Source organism: Oncorhynchus masou, chromosome 21, assembly GCF_036934945.1.
Source record: "Oncorhynchus masou masou isolate Uvic2021 chromosome 21, UVic_Omas_1.1, whole genome shotgun sequence".
In the NCBI taxonomy this organism is placed as follows: Eukaryota; Metazoa; Chordata; class Actinopteri; order Salmoniformes; family Salmonidae; genus Oncorhynchus; species Oncorhynchus masou.
The window spans coordinates 19,033,073-19,051,734 of record NC_088232.1 but is presented as its reverse complement, the minus strand read 5'-3'; the positions used below and the strand labels follow the sequence as shown (position 1 = coordinate 19,051,734).

General features: G+C 45.6%; 1 protein-coding gene across 1 annotated transcript in view; it reads left to right on the top strand.

Moving 5' to 3' along the window:
• Positions 1-633: 633 nt before the first annotated feature.
• plekhh1 (pleckstrin homology domain containing, family H (with MyTH4 domain) member 1) overlaps positions 634-18,662 on the top strand; it is a 65,385-nt gene continuing 47,356 nt past the window's right edge. The window contains exons 1-2 of the mRNA XM_064927718.1: positions 634-922; positions 18,379-18,594. Coding sequence (XP_064783790.1) covers positions 18,442-18,594 — 153 coding nt within the window. The 5' untranslated portion in view covers positions 634-922; positions 18,379-18,441. The remainder of the gene's footprint in view (positions 923-18,378; positions 18,595-18,662) is intronic.

Below are 18,662 nucleotides of genomic sequence, written 5' to 3'. Positions count from 1 at the left end.
GTATCTGACGCTGAGGTGGAACATAGTAGTGTTTAGTCGGTAGAAACCCAGGTCAAAAACAGGCCTGATTATCCCCTCACAAAACTTTTACAGCCTGGCTAATGATTCATTAATAGTTCACTCTCACACCACAGTCTAAAATCTTTCTTTCCAGTAAAACTGTAGGTGATTAAACAGAAATAAGACATGAGGCTATACTGGACACTCACAGAGGACAGACTTATAAACAAAACAATACAGTCTACTGATTCGTGAAATATTTCAGGTTACTACTAGTTTATTGAAACGTTTGCGGTCAAACACACACACTTAAACCATCATTAATCATCATTAAAAACATAGGTGCTGGGCTATTAAAGAATACCAGTATAGAACAAGAAGGCCGCACACTGTTAAAGCTCCCAATTCAACGACTTATTGAGAACGTTTCGATCCGAAAAACGGATCATCCTCTCATATTCTGTGTATACTATAGTAATAAGCTTTCTACCACTTACAACACAATCAATTCTCAAATAAAATCAGCGTTCAGCTCTGATGCAATATCCTGTGCAGTTCCTACCATAGTTCCTGGCACAAGTGGGCTTGACTCCTTGCGAAATCTGATCCTGCATTTGGCCCTTTAAAGGAATAAGGGATGCATTTAGTGACTGGAGAATCGGGATCCACGGCACGGTGACACAGTCCCCTGAACTCTCTCAGTCTCTCTACGTGCATGAGAGACACGGACAACCGGGGTTATACCGGGACGATACTACAGCATGAAACGTTGAAAGAAGAGGAATAAGTAGGCTAGGAATACAGTCAGAGAGTGAGTGTTAATTGCAGCGTGATGTGATTTACCAGGGCGAGTTTACTAGGCTACGTGAAGCAAGAGAGAGCGAGAGGGAGCGGACTGACTGCAGGACTACAAAGTCACAAGGTGAGAGGTACTGGTGTTAGAAATAGGTCCGCTAGAAGCAGCAACGCGTAAGTTGTTGTCTATTTCCGATTGTAGCGTACTGCTCATCCGCTTTGATTTATGCTCTCTGACAGGGACCTACAGTAGTCATTACTAGTCTGCGCTATTATAGTCTTACTATTCGTTTTACATCGTTAGAAGAGAAATGCAACACGAGTTTAGGATTGAGCATTGATACTTTGCTATAGACGTTTTCATGGTGGTTTATAGTCCAGTGTGTGTGTGTGTGTGTGTGTGTGGCACACCTGTACGTTGCTTGTGACCATTCTTGGACAATATCACACCAGCAATGTAACTTTGACGTCATCCTCTTGGCATGCAAGAAGAAGATATACAGAATATGATGTTTTTATGCAATAAACATACAAACTTTTGCAGTTTCTGTGTGTGTGGGCGCATGCATGTTTGCGTGTTTGTGTTGTGGAGTGTTTTGGTGTGTATCTCTCGCCAGCTAGCCAACTGTCTGTGTATCACATTCACATCCATAATAATGGTCATACTAATGAATACACGTATACCTAAACAGCCCAGGTGTTTTCCAAGGGCAGCAGGGACAGTGGCCGACCATCTGTCCTGTACTGCCACTTCCACACTAAATGCATTCGGTTTGGTGTTGGCAATTCAGCTCTTTCCACCATCAGAATTGGATCATGTGGTATGTACAGTACAGTAGCATCTATTTGATCGGAGTGGTAAATCAAAGTCTTATTTATGACTTGGGTATTAACCATGACGGTATTTCATCTCTTTCCTCCTTTTCTTTCTAACTCTAAATATGTAGGCTACAGTCGGTACAGACAGAATCCCAAGCATGGCAGATGTGCACTTATTAGGCCAGTTCAGACTCCACACCTAGTTCCCCGTGTTGAGCTTTTGATCGAGGACCTGTGTTAAGGCATGCGCTGCTATATGCCTCTACCCTACTGTATGTCCGAGCTGGGGATTATGTTTACACTGCTGCAACGTTTTCCCCACAGCACAGTCCTGCTCCCTCCTCTCCTGTAGTTAGTCATGCATTGTTGAGGGGAGACAGGATTGTGTGTGTGTGTTTTCCGCTATGGGACAGCAATGCCCTGGTCTGTATTTACGGCAGAGACTGATAATGAGTGTGGTCAGTTTACAGAGAGCCTGTCATTAGACTACCCTGCTTGCACACTCAGCTTCCTATAGAGGTAGGGAGGGAGAAGAGGGGGCGAGGAGAGAGGGGTAGAGGAGAGGTGGAGAGGAGGAGAGAGGTGGAGAGGAGAGAATGAGGAGAGGTCAGGAGAGGAGGAGGGCAGGAGATGTGGAGAGGAGGAGGAATAGAGGAGGAGAGAAGGACAAGGGGAGAGGTAGTGAGGAGAGGGAAGGAGAAGAGAGGAAAGGGGAGGAGAGGTGGAGAAGAGAGAAGATAAAGAAGAGAGTAGAGAGAAGGAGGAAAGTAGAGGAGGAGAAAAGAGGGGGAGGATAGAAGAAAGGAGGGGAGGAGATGAGAGGTGGAGTGGAGAGGGAAGGTGGAGTGGAGTGGAGGAGGGAAGGGGGAGAGAAGAGGTGGAGTGGAGAGGGAAGGAGGCGTGGAGTGGAGGAGAGAAGAGGTAGAGTGGAGAGGGAAGGAGGAGTGGAGTGGAGGAGGGAAGGAGGAGAGAAGAGGTGGAGAGGATAATAGAAAGGACAGGAAGGAGATGGGAGGTGGAGTGGAGAGGAGAGAAGAGGAGTGGAGAGTGGTGGAGAGGAGAGAAGGAGGAGATGAGAAGTGGAAAGGATATGAGAAGAGGAGAGGGGAGGGGAAGAGAGGAGAGGAGGGGAGGAGAGAAAAGGAGGAGAGGAGCGGAGATGAGGAGAAAGGTGGAGAGGAGAGAAGGAGGAGAGGAGAGGAGGGGAATAGAAGAGAGGAGAGGAGGAGAGAGAAGGAGAGGAGGAGAAGATAGGGGGAGAGAGGAGAAGAGAAGAGGGGAGGAGAGGAGGAGAGAAGAGGGGACGAGAAGAGGGGATAGGAAGAAAGGGGGGGTCCTACATTGGCTCTTAGGTGCCCCTGCACATGCCAGTCTTTGAATGTACAGCTGTTACAGACCCTTGAGCTGCATAATGTGTATAAAGCTGTATTCATAAAACCACTAAAGTTGGGGTTTGGACAGTATACCATGTAGAGGTCGACCGATTATGATTTTTCAACGCTGATACTGATACCAATTATTGGAGGACCAAAAAAGCCGATACCGATTAATCGGCCAATTCTTATTTATTAATTTGTAATATAAATAAGAATTACAACAATACTGAATGAACACTTATTTTAACTTAATATAATACATCAATCAAATCAATTTAGCCTCAAGTAAATAATGAAACATGTTCAATTTGGTTTAAATAATGCAAAAACAAAGTGTTGGAGAAGAAAGTAAAAGTGCAATATGTGCTATGTAAGAAAGCTAACGTTTCAGTTCCTTGCTCAAAACATGAGAACATATGAAAGCTGGTGGTTCCTTTTAACATGAGTCTTCAATATTCCCAGGTAAGAAGTTTTAGGTTGTAGTTATTATAGGAATTATAGGACTATTTCCCTCTATACCATTTGTATTTCATTAACCTTTGACTATTGGATGTTCTTATAGGCAGTTTAGTATTGCCAGTGTAACAGTATAGCTTCCGTCCCTCTCCTCGCTCCTCCCTGGGCTCGAACCAGCAACACAACGGCAACCGCTACCATCAAATCAGCGTTACCCATGCAGAGCAAGGGAAACAACTACTAGAAGGCTCAGAGTGAGTGACTTTTGAAACGCTGTTAGCGCGTGCTAACTAGCTAGCCATTTCACTTCGGTTACACCAGCCTCATCTCGGGAGTTGATAGGCTTGAAGTCATAAACAGCTCAATGCTTGAAGCAAAACAAAGAGCTGCCGGCAAAACACACGAAAGTACTGTTTGAATGAATGTTTACGCGCCTGCTTCTGCCTACCACCACTCAGTCAGATACTTAGATACTTGTATGCTTGTATGTCCAGTCAGATTATATGCAACACAGGACACGCTAGATAATATCTAGTAATATCATCAACCATGTGTAGTTAACTAGTGATTATGATTGATTGTTTTTTTAATAAGATAAGTTTAATGCTAGCTAGCAACTTACCTTGGCTTACTGCATTTGCGTAACAGGCAGTCTCCTCGTGGAGTGCAACGAGAGAGAGGCAGGTCGTTATTGCGTTGGACTTAACTGTAAGGTTGCAAGATTGGATCCCCCGAGCTGGCAAGGTGAAAATCTGTCGTTCTGCCCCTGAACAAGGCAGTTAACCCACTGTTCCTAGGCCGTCATTGAAAATAAGAATGTGTTCTTAACTGACTTGCCTAGTTAAATAAAGGTATACAAAAAAATAATAATAAAAATCAGCAAATCGGTGTCCAATACCGATTTCCGATTGTTATGAAAACTTGAAATCGGCCCTAATTAATCAGCCATTCCGATTAACCGGTCGACCTCTAATACCATGTTCACTTCACCGTAAAGTTGCACGCTTCTGTGTAGACGTCTAGAGTAAAAGGCTGGTCATTTAAATCTCTATAGCTTAGTGTTTATTTTGTTTCCAATAACAAACCTCCTCTTTAAGAACACACTCAAAAACAAAGTAAGGAAACTCCATAAAAGGTGTGTGTGTATGTGTAATCTTTCCCTTCTGCTTGCTAATCTAAATGGAATACTGTAGCTACTTTGGTGGTAAAGTGAGGCACTGAGACCAAAACATTGAGTCATAGTTTTAAACAAGAGTGTATGTGTGTGTGTGTGTGCGTGTGTGTGGGGGGGGGGGGCTCTGTCCTAGATAGTTATGTGAACCAGACAGGAAGACCATACTGGATATATCTATGTAATGTAACCTGTCCCTGACCACTCCACATCTATAAACATATAAACATAACTCTCTCCTTGTGTTGTTTTCGGTCTCTTTTTCTCTATTACACGCACACACGCACACACACACACAAATTTAGACACTTGGTCCTCCCTGATCTGAGTCATTCTGGTTAAAAGACAGTGGGGATTTGAAATGTCTACTGGAATGATATCATCCCATCATCGGTCCAATCACCTAATCTATTACATCACCCCAGCTGCATGCTCAGCACTGTGTATGCATGTGTGTGTGTGTGTGTGTTTGTGTGTGACAGTGAGAGAGAGAGAGAGAGAGAGAGAGAGAGAGAGTGGGTGTGTGTGTGTGTGTGTGTGTGTGTGTGTGTGTGTGTGTGTGTGTGTGTGTGTGTGTGTGTGTGTGTGTGTGTGTGTGTGTGTGTGTGTGACAGTGAGAGAGAGAGAGGGAGAGAGAGAGTGGGTGTGGGTGTGAGTGTGGGTGTGGGTGTGGGTGTGTGTGTGCATGCGCTTACCAGTGTTGAAGAGATATGGCTGGCTGGGGAATGTGTGTTTGAAATGATTAATTGAAGAGGTAGTGGTTGAGTATATGATCAACTAGCAAGCTCTCTATGCACTAAAGACCAACACACACACACACACACACACACACACACACACACACACACACACACACACACACACACACACACACACACACACACACACACACACACACACACACACACACACACACACACACACACACACACACACACACAAACATTGTCCAAAATGTTTAAGCAGTGAGTTAGCCACGTCAATTTTTGCACATGGCTCATCATGCTCAGATTATTGCCAAACATTTCAGTCAATAGCCATTGTCATGGAGCCAGACGTTTTCAGAGTTACTGAGTCAGTGTAGCTCATATGTAGATTACATGTACACTGCCGTACAAAGGTTTGGGGTCACTTAGAAATGTCCTTGTTTTTGAAAAGAAAAGCACATTTCTTTGTCCGTTAAAATAACATCAAATTGGTCAGAAATGTAGTGTTGACATTGTTCCTTTTTGTAAATGACTATTGTAGCTGGAAACGGCTGATTTTTTATGGAATATTTACATAGGCGTACATTATCAGCAACCATCACTCCTGTGTTCCAATGGCACGTTGTGTTTGCTAATCCAAGTCTATCATTTTAAAAGGCTAATTGATCATTAGAAAACCCTTTTGCAATTATGTTAGCACAGCTGAAAATTGTTGTTCTGATTAAAGAAGCAATAAAACTAGCCTTCTTTAGACTAGTTGAGTGTCTGGAGCATCAATATTTGTGGGTTCAATTACAGGCTTAAAATGGCCAGAAAAAAACTCGTCAGTCTATTCTTGTTCTGAGAAATAAAGGCTATTCCATGCGAGAAATTGGCAAGAAACTGAAGATCTCGTACAACGCTGTGTACTACTCCCTTCACAGAACAGCGCAAACTGGCTCTGACCAGAATAGAAAGAGGAGTGGGAGGCCCCGGTGCACAACTGAGCAAGAGGACAAGTTCATTAGAGTGTCTAGTTGGGAAACAGATGCCTCACAAGTCCTCAAATGGCAGCTTCATTAAATAGTACCCGCAAAACACCAGTCTCAACGTCAACAATGTAGAGGCGACTCCGGGATGCTGGCCTTCTAGGCAGAGTTCTTCTGTCCAGTGTTCTTTTGCCCATCCTAATCTTTTATTTTTATTGGCCAGTCTGAGATATGGCCTTTTCTTTGCAACTCTGCCTAGAAGGCTTCTTTAATCAGCCCACAGTTTTCAGCTGTGCTAACATAATTGCAAAAGGTTTTTCTAATGATCAATTAGCCTTTTTAAAATGATAAACTTGGATTAGCTAACACAACGTGCCATTGGAACACAGTAATGGTTGCTGAAAATGGGCCTCTGTATGCCTATGTAGATATTCCATTAGATATCAGACGTTTCCAGCTACAATAGTCATTTACAACGTTAACAATGTCTACACTGTATTTCAGATCAATTTGATGTAATTTTAATTGACCAAAAATGTGCTTTTCTTTCAAAAACAAGGACATTTCTAAGGGAACCCAAACTTTTGAATGGTAGTGTATATCTTGGTTCCAGCGAACTGCTTGCAGCAGGGTTTTAGTCCAGTATCCCCCAGACAACTAGTGTTTTCTCAACTCAGTAGGTGTTTCAAGGTCTCCCAGCTGGAGAAGAAGGGAGCAGAGGAAGGAAGACCCACAGAAGGCCTAGACAGGGACCAAGGGAGGCAAGGCCCAGGGAGGGATGGCTCAGGGAGGGAACACCCAGGGAGGGAACGCCCAGAAAGGGAAGGCCCAGGGAGGGAAGGCCCCAGCCCAGGCTCCTTGCAGCAAGAGGAGAGGAGAGGGGACCAACCCTGGCCCACTCTCTCCCCCCTATGTTAAACAAGCATGCAGTGCTAAAGGAACTAAATTCATTGTTCCATGGAGAATTAGCATGGTCGTGCTGAAAGTGTTTAACCAGCAAATGGTTTGTTTGCACCCATTAGCTAGCGTACTGGTGGAGGTGGCCTGGCCTGGGCTTACCATAGTAGGGATGTTTTGGCCTGGTCTGCTCTAGCCTGAATGGACTAGCAGGGCCTACCATACCAGGGTTGGCCTGGTTTGGCCATAGCTAGCTAGGCCTACCGTAGCAGGCCAGCTCTATGCTAGGCTGGCAGGGTCTAGCATGGCTGTCTGCTTTCACTCCTGCTGACCTCTCCTCCCTTACACACCGTGTTTCCCTTTGCCTGGCTGGTTCTCCTAAACCTCCAGAAAGATCCATCCAGCACTCGACCAGGGTCTAGGCCTTGTGGTGGGCCAGAGGAACCTCTGGATATATGGCTTCTGTAATTAGCCTGCTAGCCGGTGCTAACCCTACACTTATGAGCAGGCTAATTGCAGAGAGTACAGAGAGAACTGGCTCAGTTTCAGCAGCCATCTGTTTGTCTGGCCGGCAGGCTGGTTAGCTAAGTGGCTGGTTGTCTATCTGTTTGTCTGGCTCTCTGGCTGGCTGACTGGATGGCTTCTCATCTGTCCGTCTGTCTGTCTGAGTCTGTCTTTATGAGTTACACATTCAACACTTTGTTATCATTACTATAATCAACTTTTCCCCCATTGAATTCCCGCTTGAGCCTTTACGAATAAACATGCCAGAGTGTCCGTCTAGCCATAGAAAAAATGAGAACTAGTCAAATCATTTTATTTGTCACATGCTTCACAAACAACAGGTGTGGACTAACAGTGAAATGCTTACTTACGGGCCCTTCCCGACAATGCGGAGAGAAGAAAATAGCAAAATAGTCAAACAAATAAATATGGCTAAATAATAGCACAAGGAATGAGTACACAATGAGTAACGATAACTTGGCTGTATACACGGGGTATCAGTGCCGAGTTGATGTGCAGGGGTACGACGCGGTCGAGGTGGATATGTATGTTGAACGCTGAGCTCTAGTCGATGAACAGCATTCTCACGTAGGTGTTCCTTTTGTCCGGGTGGGAAAAGGGCCGTGTGGATTAGAGACGAGGTCATCTGGGGACCTTTTGGGGCGGTATGCCAATTGGAGTGGATCCAGGGGGTCTGGGATGATGGTGTTGATGTGAGCCATGACCAGCCTTTCAAAGCCTTTCATGGCTACAGACGTGAGCGCTACGGGGCGATAGTCTTTTAGACAGGTTGCCTGGGTATAACAGGATTTCTTAATAACAAGTGTCCGGATTAGTGTCCCTCTCCTTGAAAGCGGCAGCTCTAGCCTTGAGCTGAGTGGGGAGGTTGCCTGTAATCCATGGCTTCTGGTTGGGATATGTACATAGGGTCAATGTGGGGAGAATGTCGTTGATGTACCTATTAATGAAGCCGGAGACTGATCTGGTAAACTCCTCAATGCCATCGGATGAAGCCCGGAACATATTCCAGTCTGTGCTAGCGAAACAGTCCTGTAGCTCAGCGTCCGCTTCATCAGACCACATTCATATTGAGCGCGTCACTGGCGCTTCCTGTTTGAGGTTTTGATTGTAAGCAGGAATCAGCAGGATAGAGTTATGGTCAGATTTACCAAATGGAGGGAGAGGGAGAGCTTTGTATGTGTGTGGAGTAAAGTTGAGTTTTTTCACCTTTAATTGCACAGGTGACATGCTTGTAGAAACACTATTGCGCCGGCCTGGATCCCGTTTCACTCCTGCCCTGTAATTAAGAAGGGATTGCCTTGGTCTGGCTGGGGAGAGCTGGGGAGAGCTGGGAGCTGGGGAGAGCTGGGGAGAGCTGGGGAGAGCTGGAGAGAGCTGGGGAGAGCTGGGGAGAGCTGGAGAGAGCTGGGGAGAGCTGGGGGCTAGGAGTGGGGGTGGAATACAGGCATTGCAAGGCCAGGCTGCACTAGGCCTTGGCAGCACATATACTAAAGCTATGGAGATCTTGGTGTGGGACTGACACTGGGGGTGGGGCACAGGGACTGGGTTACGAGGCATTAGGTCATTTAGTTAGAAAGCACGGCCTGGGCCTGCTGTGTGTAGAGCTAAAGACAGTTTGAGGTTCAAAGAGGAAGCTTTTATTTAACTGTCATAATGAAGTCATCGCTGAGAGGTGAGTGTTTGCTTTTCTCACATTGCCCCACTGAGTCACAGGAAGTGAAGTGAGAATGAGTTGTAAGGTGAAACTATTTCCATAAGATCTTCAGAGGGGTTTCACATGATTTTGCTTAGCAAAAGATGCTGTATCTTAATTTGATCATCTTATTGTTGCAGGGATCTTTCTGTACAGAAAGGAAATGCAAGCTTGTATTGTATTCAAGGTTTAAAAAGGCTTCTAAAGTTTGTAATTTCCACTTTAAAATGTCAGACTGGATTTACTCTAACAAATCATTTATTTACTTGAATGTCCATTCATTATAATCCACATAATAATAATGTCCTGTTCAGTGGCGTGATTAGTTACTTGAAAGTAACATATTACATATTTCTAGTTAATGCGTGACATTAAAACATTACTTTGTGTGGAAAGTAACACGCTATATTACTAGTTCTATTACTTTGCGTTACTTTCACGAAAAAAAAATCCGATTGTTTGAGGGAGCAAGGCGAGCCGCACACACACACATACCAAAGATAGACTACTTACTAACTCACCCGATGATGCGCAGCTCACTCACCAGAGATGACGATGTGCTCGTGCCAAAAACCTCTCTCTCTCTTGTTAAACAATGCTGTTGGCTCAATATGCCTATTTGGAAGTTGATAGGATATTTTGGAACAGACAGATTAGATTGTTCTATTTTCAGCCGGGGAGCTATTTGCTTTCCAACCTGTTTTTTTCTTCCCGCGATTGTATTTGAAATATTGTGAAGGCCTGTTTTGGCTGCATGCTGTTCACTAGGGCTGGGCGGCATTCTGTATTTTACTAGGTTTGGTCGACATACCGTATTTGACTATATACTGGTGTAGCAATATTGACGTTACTCATATTGATGTTACACAGGAAACGGAACCCAGTTGTTACTTACTTCATGAATGTGCTGGCTGACAACGTGCCGAGTAAAGTTTGCTTAACTATCTATCTTTGTCTGTCGTGACCACAACACAAAGCATATTGAAACATGGTGGCAGCGGTACTGAAAAGAACCTGGATCTCATCGATGTAAATGAAGGATACATCCCAGGCGGCAGTTTGAAAAAGTGCAGCTTTTACAGGCTAGTCATCGCGCCGAACGTCTACGTTAGCTGGCTATCGTGAGAGACTCCGTGCTAAAAGCTAGCTGGCTATTGGACACAAGCAGATTCGTGAGTAGCCAACGTTCCATTCTACCAGTAAATCGCCATTGGAAAATGCACTGAAACCTCCGGGAAAAATAGACTTTGATGATTGTAATTTAGCACTGACCTGGAAAAGTTGGAAAGAGGAATTCAATTTGTACATGGCTCTTACAATGAGAGAAAAACCTGAGGACTACAAAGTGAAGCTACTGTATTATCTCATTGGGGGAAAAGGCAGAGAGATTTGTGAGACCCTATGTGTGGGCATTACAAAAGACAATCTCTCGCAGGAGGAAGTAATTGCATTACTGGATGCAAAAATGAAACAATTGAGAGAGATAGTTTTTTCATGCGAAGTCAGGGCCAAGATGAGAGTTTAGACAAATATCTCACTGAATTGAGGACTCGAGTGGCCACCTGCAACGTTGGAGTAATCACAGTCTCTCTTATCAGGGACAGGATTGAGTGTGGCACGTGTGACCCACACTTAAGAGAGCTCTTACTCAGAGACTGATCTCAGTTTAGAGTAATACATACAGATTGGAAGAGCTGCAGGACTGCCCAGACAGAGAGCTAAAGTCATAAATATACAGGGCCCTGTAGCAGTGCATGCAGTAACACAGAAAGAGAGACCGAGAGGGAGAGGAGACCCTACAGAGGGACAGAGCATTATACAATGGAGACGATATGGACAGAAATGTAAATCCTGTGGAAAAAACAATCACTTCTCTGCGGTTTGCAAAAGGGTAGGGACCAGCAAGAGAAACAATAGTCCTGGCAATGGAAAATGCATCAGCTGACTCAGAGAGCGGTGAGAATGTTCTGTGCATCACACTAGGGCCAAAGTCAAAGAGCATCAACGTTGTGCAGGAGAAAACCACAGACCCCAATGCAGCTCTCTTTGCAACCGTGCTGGTCAACAAAAAGTCAGTCAGATTTCAGCTAGATTGTGGTGCTAGTTGTAATGTTGTCCCTGCAAACCTCATAAAACTCAGTCACCGAGAGCCCTGCAGTCGGGTATTGGTGATGTACAACAAGTGTACTCTGACGCCACTGGGGCAGTGCGCACTTAAAGCGATCAATCCACGCAATAAGAAAACCTACCAAGTTGAGTTCATCATAGTCAACAAGAATGTGCACAGGCCCATTCTAGGCAGTAAGGCTGTCCAGGCAATGGAGTTGATTACTGTGCAGCATCACAACATCCTGGCCATCGAGAAAAGAACAGGATCCTGGACTAAAGAGCCAATTAAACAGGACTACTCTGATGTATTCCAGGGAGATGGAAGCTTACCCGGCAAACTGAAGCTGGAAGTGGATGAGCGAGTGGAACCCGTCCAGCTGCCAAAGAGAAGAGTGCCAGTAGCACTATATAAACCACTCAAAGAGGAGCTCAGTGGTCTAGAGAAAAGAAGGATGATTAAAGCAGTTGAAAAAAGCACAGATTGGATTAGCAGCCTGATTGTAGTGAAGAAACCGTCTGGAAAACTAAGAGTTTGTATTGATCCGAAACCTCTCATCAAGGCGCTCAAGGGGAGCCATTACCCACTCCTCACTATTGAAGACGTGCTGCCAGATCTGAACAGGGCATGCGTGTTCTCTGTTTGTCATGTAAAAAAACGGATTTTGGCATGTGGAACTGGAGGAGGAATCCAGCTATCTCACCACGTTCTCTACTCCCATGGGACGCGACAGGTGGCTGCGCCTGCCAAGTCCAGCCACAGAGATCTTTCAGACGAAGTTGAACCAGGCAATGGAAGGTCTTCCAGGAGTCAAAATCACTGCAGATGACATCCTGATTGTGGGACAAGGAGACAACGATGAAGAGGCGACTCTGGACCATGACAAAAACCTTAAAATGCTCCTGGTCAGATGCAGGAAGCTCAATATCAAGCTGAATCCGGAGAAGCTGCAGCTCAGGCTGAAGGACGTGCCCTACATTGGCTACCTGCTAACATCGGAGGAGTTGAAAGTGGACCCAGGAAAAGTGACAGCCATCAAACAGATGCCTAGGCCTACAGATGTGCAGGGGATGCCGTGCTTCCTGGGCATGGTAAATTACCTAGATAAGTTCTGCAGCCATGCCACGGAGCTCTGCGAGCCACAGCGACAGCTAACACTCAAGGACTCACTGTGGGAGTGGTCAGAGAGACATGAGCAAGCTTTCAATAAAATTACATTTACATTACATTTAAGTCATTTAGCAGACGCTCTTATCCAGAGCGACTTACAAATTGGTGAATTCACCTTCTGACATCAAGTGGAACAGCCACTTTACAATAGTGCATCTAAATCATTTAAGGGGGGGAGGGGTGAGAAGGATTACTTATCCTATCCTAGGTATTCCTTGAAGAGGTGGGGTTTCCGGTGTCTCCGGAAGGTGGTGATTGACTCTGCTGTCCTGGCGTCGTGAGGGAGTTTGTTCCACCATTGGGGGGCCAGAGCAGCGAACAGTTTTGACTGGGCTGAGCGGGAACTGTACTTCCTCAGTGGTAGGGAGGCGAGCAGGCCAGAGGTGGATGAACGCAGTGCCCTTGTTTGGGTGTAGGGCCTGATCAGAGCCTGGAGGTACTGCGGTGCCGTTCCCCTCACAGCTCCGTAGGCAAGCACCATGGTCTTGTAGCGGATGCGAGCTTCAACTGGAAGCCAGTGGAGAGAGCGGAGGAGCGGGGTGACGTGAGAGAACTTGGGAAGGTTGAACACCAGACGGGCTGCGGCGTTCTGGATGAGTTGTAGGGTTTAATGGCACAGGCAGGGAGCCCAGCCAACAGCGAGTTGCAGTAATCCAGACGGGAGATGACAAGTGCCTGGATTAGGACCTGCGCCGCTTCCTGTGTGAGGCAGGGTCGTACTCTGCGGATGTTGTAGAGCATGAACCTACAGGAACGGGCCACCGCCATGATGTTAGTTGAGAACGACAGGGTGTTGTCCAGGATCACGCCAAGGTTCTTAGCGCTCTGGGAGGAGGACACAATGGAGTTGTCAACCGTGATGGCGAGATCATGGAACGGGCAGTCCTTCCCCGGGAGGAAGAGCAGCTCCGTCTTGCCGAGGTTCAGCTTGAGGTGGTGATCCGTCATCCAAATCAGGGATACCATTGCACAGACCCCTGTGCTGAAATAGTACAACCCAACAGAGCAGCTACAACCAATAGCATACACCTGCAGAGCCCTGACAGACTGAAACAGGGTATGCACAGATAGAGAAGGAGCTGCTTGCAGAGCCCTGACAGAGACTGAAAAAGGGTATGCACAGATAGAGAAGGAGCTGCTTGCAGAGCCCTGACAGAGACTGAAAAAGGGTATGCACAGATAGAGAAGGAGCTGCTTGCAGAGCCCTGACAGAAACTGATAAAGGGTATGCACAGATAGAGAAGGAGCTGCTTGCAGAGCCCTGACAGAGACTGAAAAAGGGTATGCACAGATAGAGAAGGAGCTGCTTGCAGAGCCCTGACAGACTGAAAAAGGGTATGCACAGATAGAGAAGGAGCTGCTTGCAGAGCCCTGACAGAGACTGAAAAGGGTATGCACAGATAGAGAAGGAGCTGCTTGCAGAGCCCTGCCAGACTGAAAAAGGGTATGCACAGATAGAGAAGGAGCTGCTTGCAGAGCCCTGACAGACTGAAAAAGGGTATGCACAGATAGAGAAGGAGCTGCTTGCAGAGCCCTGACAGACTGAAAAAGGGTATGCACAGATAGAGAGGGAGCTGCTTGCAGTGGTGTTTGGCATGAAGAGGTTCCACCAGTTCACACATGGACGAACTGTGGAAGTGCAGTCAGATCACAAGACCTCTAGAGAGCATCATGACAAAGCCTCTCCACAGGGCACCAAAAAGACTACAACGCATGCTCATGAGGCTCCAAAACCAAGAGGTCAGTCTCCGATACATTCCGGGAAAACATGTGGTGCTGGCTGAGACCCTGAGCATGGCGTACCTCACAGATCAAGCTAACAGAGACCCTGTGGAGGTTGAAGTAGAATCAATTAATATGATACACTACCTCCCTGTGTCAAGCGAGAGATGAAAGCACATCCAGAGAGCCACTGAGCTGGACTGGGAGCTCCAGACACTGAAAAAATGTGATCCTGCAGGAGTGGCCTGAAGTGAATAGACATGTACCCTTGGAAGTAGCCATGTATTTTCACAACAGAGATGAGCTGAGTGTGCAAAATGGAGTTATCTTCAGAGGTGAGCGAGTCGTTGTGCCTACTGCCCTCAGGTCAGAGATAATCCATTCGTCACACATAGGAACAGAGGGATGTCTGAGAAGAGCTCACAAGTGTGTCTACTGGCCAGGCATGAATGCACAGCTGAGAACATACATGGCACTGCATGGGGTATGAAGCAGCGGCAAAAAAACGTTGAGGCCACACGAAGCACCAAAGCGTCCCTGGGGATAAAATAGGGACCGACCTGTTCCAGTTCAACGACAGAGACGACATGGTCACAGTTGATTATCTCTCCACCTTCTGGGAAGGGGACCATTTGGAGAACACGCAGTTGAAAACGGTCATTCGAAAACTGAAGACACACTTTGCACGCTATGGGATACCTGACATCTTTTACTCAGACAATGGTCCCCAGTACTCTTCAGACGAGTTACAAAGTTTCAGCAAGGCTTGGGACTTTACACACAAAGCATCGTCTCCAGGATACCATCAAAGTAATGGGAAAGTGGAATCGGCAGTGAAAACAGCCAAAAGACTGAAGGCAAAAGTATAGAGAGCAGGTGCTGACCCATACCTGGCCCGGCTGGATCACAGAAATACCCCGTCACAAGGAACAGACAGCAGCCCTGTAATGGTGCTCATGGGAAGACGTACAACGACACTACTTATAACGAGTGAAAATCTTCTGAGACCGGGGATGGCAAACTGTCAGCTGGAGAAGTTCAAAGACAGACAACAGAAACAGGCAAAGTACTACGACACCTCTGCTAAGGATCTCACAGAGCTGCAACGAGATGACAGGGTGAGAGTTCAGCCACTCACAGGACAGAAACAGCGGTGGCAGAGGGCCACAGTAGCCAGACCTGTGGAGCAAAGGTCCTACGAGGTGAAGACAGAACAGGGACAAGTCTTCAGGACGAACAGGTGTCACCTGAGGAAGAGCAGAGAAATAGAGGAGGATTTCCCCACTGTTGAGGAGCCTGGCACAGAGCCAGTAAACGGAGCACCAGCTGACGCCCAGCAGGGTGCTGAACACAACCTTGAGGTGAACGCTGCACTTCAACAAGAAGATCCAAACATCTCAGGTCAAGCACCTCCTGATGTAATCAACACTCCCCACGCAAGGTCTGGTAGGGCCATCCGAAGACCTGTACATCTGAAAGAATTTGTGTGAAGGTAAACAATGATAATAATTAATAGACAGTCAGAGACAGTAAACAAACATTCAGTTCACATTCCAGTGTATTGCAGACATGGACTTACAATCCACAGTTAGGTGGAGTCTCCCCTTGTTGTAAAAAAAGGGAAAAAAGAGAACATGTATCAATATTGATGTTACTCATATTGATGTTACACAGGAAACGCGACCCAGTTGTTACTTACTTCATGAATGTGCTGGCTGACAACATGCCTAGTAAAGTTTGCTTAACTATATATCTTTGTCTGTCGTGACTACAACACAAAGCATATTGAAACAACCGGTATTTATGCATGGACCGGTTTGGGTTTTTACTTTACCTTCTACAATGGCATTTTACTGTTTGGTTTGTTAAATGTAATGGGCCGTGTGTAACATCCATTTTTATAGTTAACACCGCTACTGGAGTCATCCCTCTCTGCTCTCTCTCTCTCCATGCCGCTTTCCACACAGACCTAGTCCCGAGCGTTTGTTATTGCTTGACAACGAGACACTTGCGTTCAGTCTGCATGGTCAATGCAGCACATGCAACAATGTTGATGACAACGATGCTGTTTCTACTTTGATCTTAATATAAATCCACAGGCATTCTATAAATACAATATACGTTTTGTGTTTCTTACATCTGCAAACAGCTAGTTTGTATCTTCTTCGCAAGTTAAGCTAAATCGTGTTAGCCACTAATGCTAATCGCTAGTTAGCTGGCTAGCATGTTGTTTGTGCAACAGTATCTTCTAAATCAAAGAGCAATAGGCAAAGCATGAATGTGTTGGCTATATGAATGAAGATTTAATATAGCCAAAGATTATAGGGTCCACTGATAAATCACCTTGGTTCCTACCCTGTCACGATAACTCATCCATGGCATTTTCATTTGTTGTCATGTCAAACAACACTATATTCAAAGTGCCCACTATTAGTTAACTAACTATAGAAATATAATAAACATTCTATTTCCATGATTCCAAAAGTTCAAATCGCAATTGCAACATTTGGTTAAAAATAAGGCCTCTAATTTTTGCCCATATCGTGGCAGTGTGGAAATGATCTCAAATGAGTGCAGGAAATGCAGAAATTGGAGGAAATGCAGGAAATTATTTTAGGTTGACGTTGAATTGAACAGTATAAACCAATCAGAATGGAGACAGACCCATTGAAATAATTTAGAATATTTGTGTTGCCACCCTACACACTACTCATAAAGCAAATGTAGAACTTTTATTAATCAAAAACATAAAATACTGTCAAATACCGTCATACTGTCAATCATACCGTGATATGATATTTTGGCCATATTGCCCAGCCCTACTGTTCACTGACACATTGGCAAATGTATTTCAATTTATCAGTGTGCTGCAGCACCATTCCCACAGCTATGATTCTATAGAGAGATGGTAGTTGCAGGCTCATGTCTATCAGAACAGAGAGAGGGAGAGAGATAATAGAAAGTTCATCTCATTCTAGTTCTGTGAGAGATAGGCTGCAGGCATGCTTCTCTCTCTCACCACAGCAATGGCCACACATTGGTCTCTAGGGTACAATGTTGTGCAAACCATAAACCCGGGCCGACCAACCCAAATCAATTCTTACAATATCAGGAACGGGCTGAAAATCTACATCAAAATTCAAATTTTCACCTCTCAGTGAAAATAATTGTTCATGCCACAAGAGGAACCGAATGCTGGCAAATAGGTTCAGGAACGAAACCGAGTGGTGCTAGATCATGATCCAGCAGGATCCAGCTCAAATTACCCACAGTCGTTACTTTTGTAAGTCGTTACCCCCCCCCCCCCCACCCCCAACAATCTCTCACAGGCTCACGTCAGAATTAGAAGTTCATTCATGTTTGTCAAACGTAAAATGTAGAAGTTGTTCCAAATGTCAAATTTCAAAGTGTTTAAGGTTAAGTTTAGGCATTAACTCTGAATGGTTAAGTTAAGGTTTGGGATAGGCATAAAACAAAAATATTAAAAACAACTTTCTATCGCTGGATTTGAACATGCAACCTTTGGAAACAGAAGCAGACGCCACAAAACCCTAGCAAAACCTGCTGGAAAGTAACAGCACTCACTGTTGCCCCAAGTGTCTGGTTTTCACATCATCTCCCAATGTCCTCAGACATGGATGGACGTCGAATACTGACTTGTACCACAGGTGATTAGTTCAACACTAGTCCTGCAGTATTATTAAGAAGCTCCATCTGTAGCTATCTGCTCATCCATTCCTGTGGCCTGACGCTTGATATCTCTTTGTGTGAGTGACGTGGTGCTATGTGCTGTGTCTGTTTAATATGCATTTGTAATGTCGTGTATTGAGCTGACCAGAGTAGTGTGTGTGTGTGTGTGTGTGTGTGTGTGTGTGTGTGTGTGTGTGTGTGTGTGTGTGTGTGTGTGTGTGTGTGTGTTAATCACTGTGTGTGTGTGTGTGTGTGTGTTAATCGCTGTGTGTTGTTTGGCAGGTCCGGGTCAGTCGGTCGGCTACCAGTCTGCGAGTTCTGTCCGTCTGTCGGTCAGCGGTCAAGATGGCGGACGTCTTGGAGAGTGGTGGGGCGGGAGCAGGCTCTGTAGGAGGAGCCGGCAGCGTGGATTGGCAGAAGCATTGCGTTGCCTTGGAGATGCAGCTGCTCAGGTTCCGTCTGCAGGCGGGGAAGATCCGAGAGCTGCTGGCTGAGAAGGTGAGAGAGGGGGGCATCATGGGTATTGTAGTATATCCACCTTCACGTGCCGTTGCTACTTTGTACTG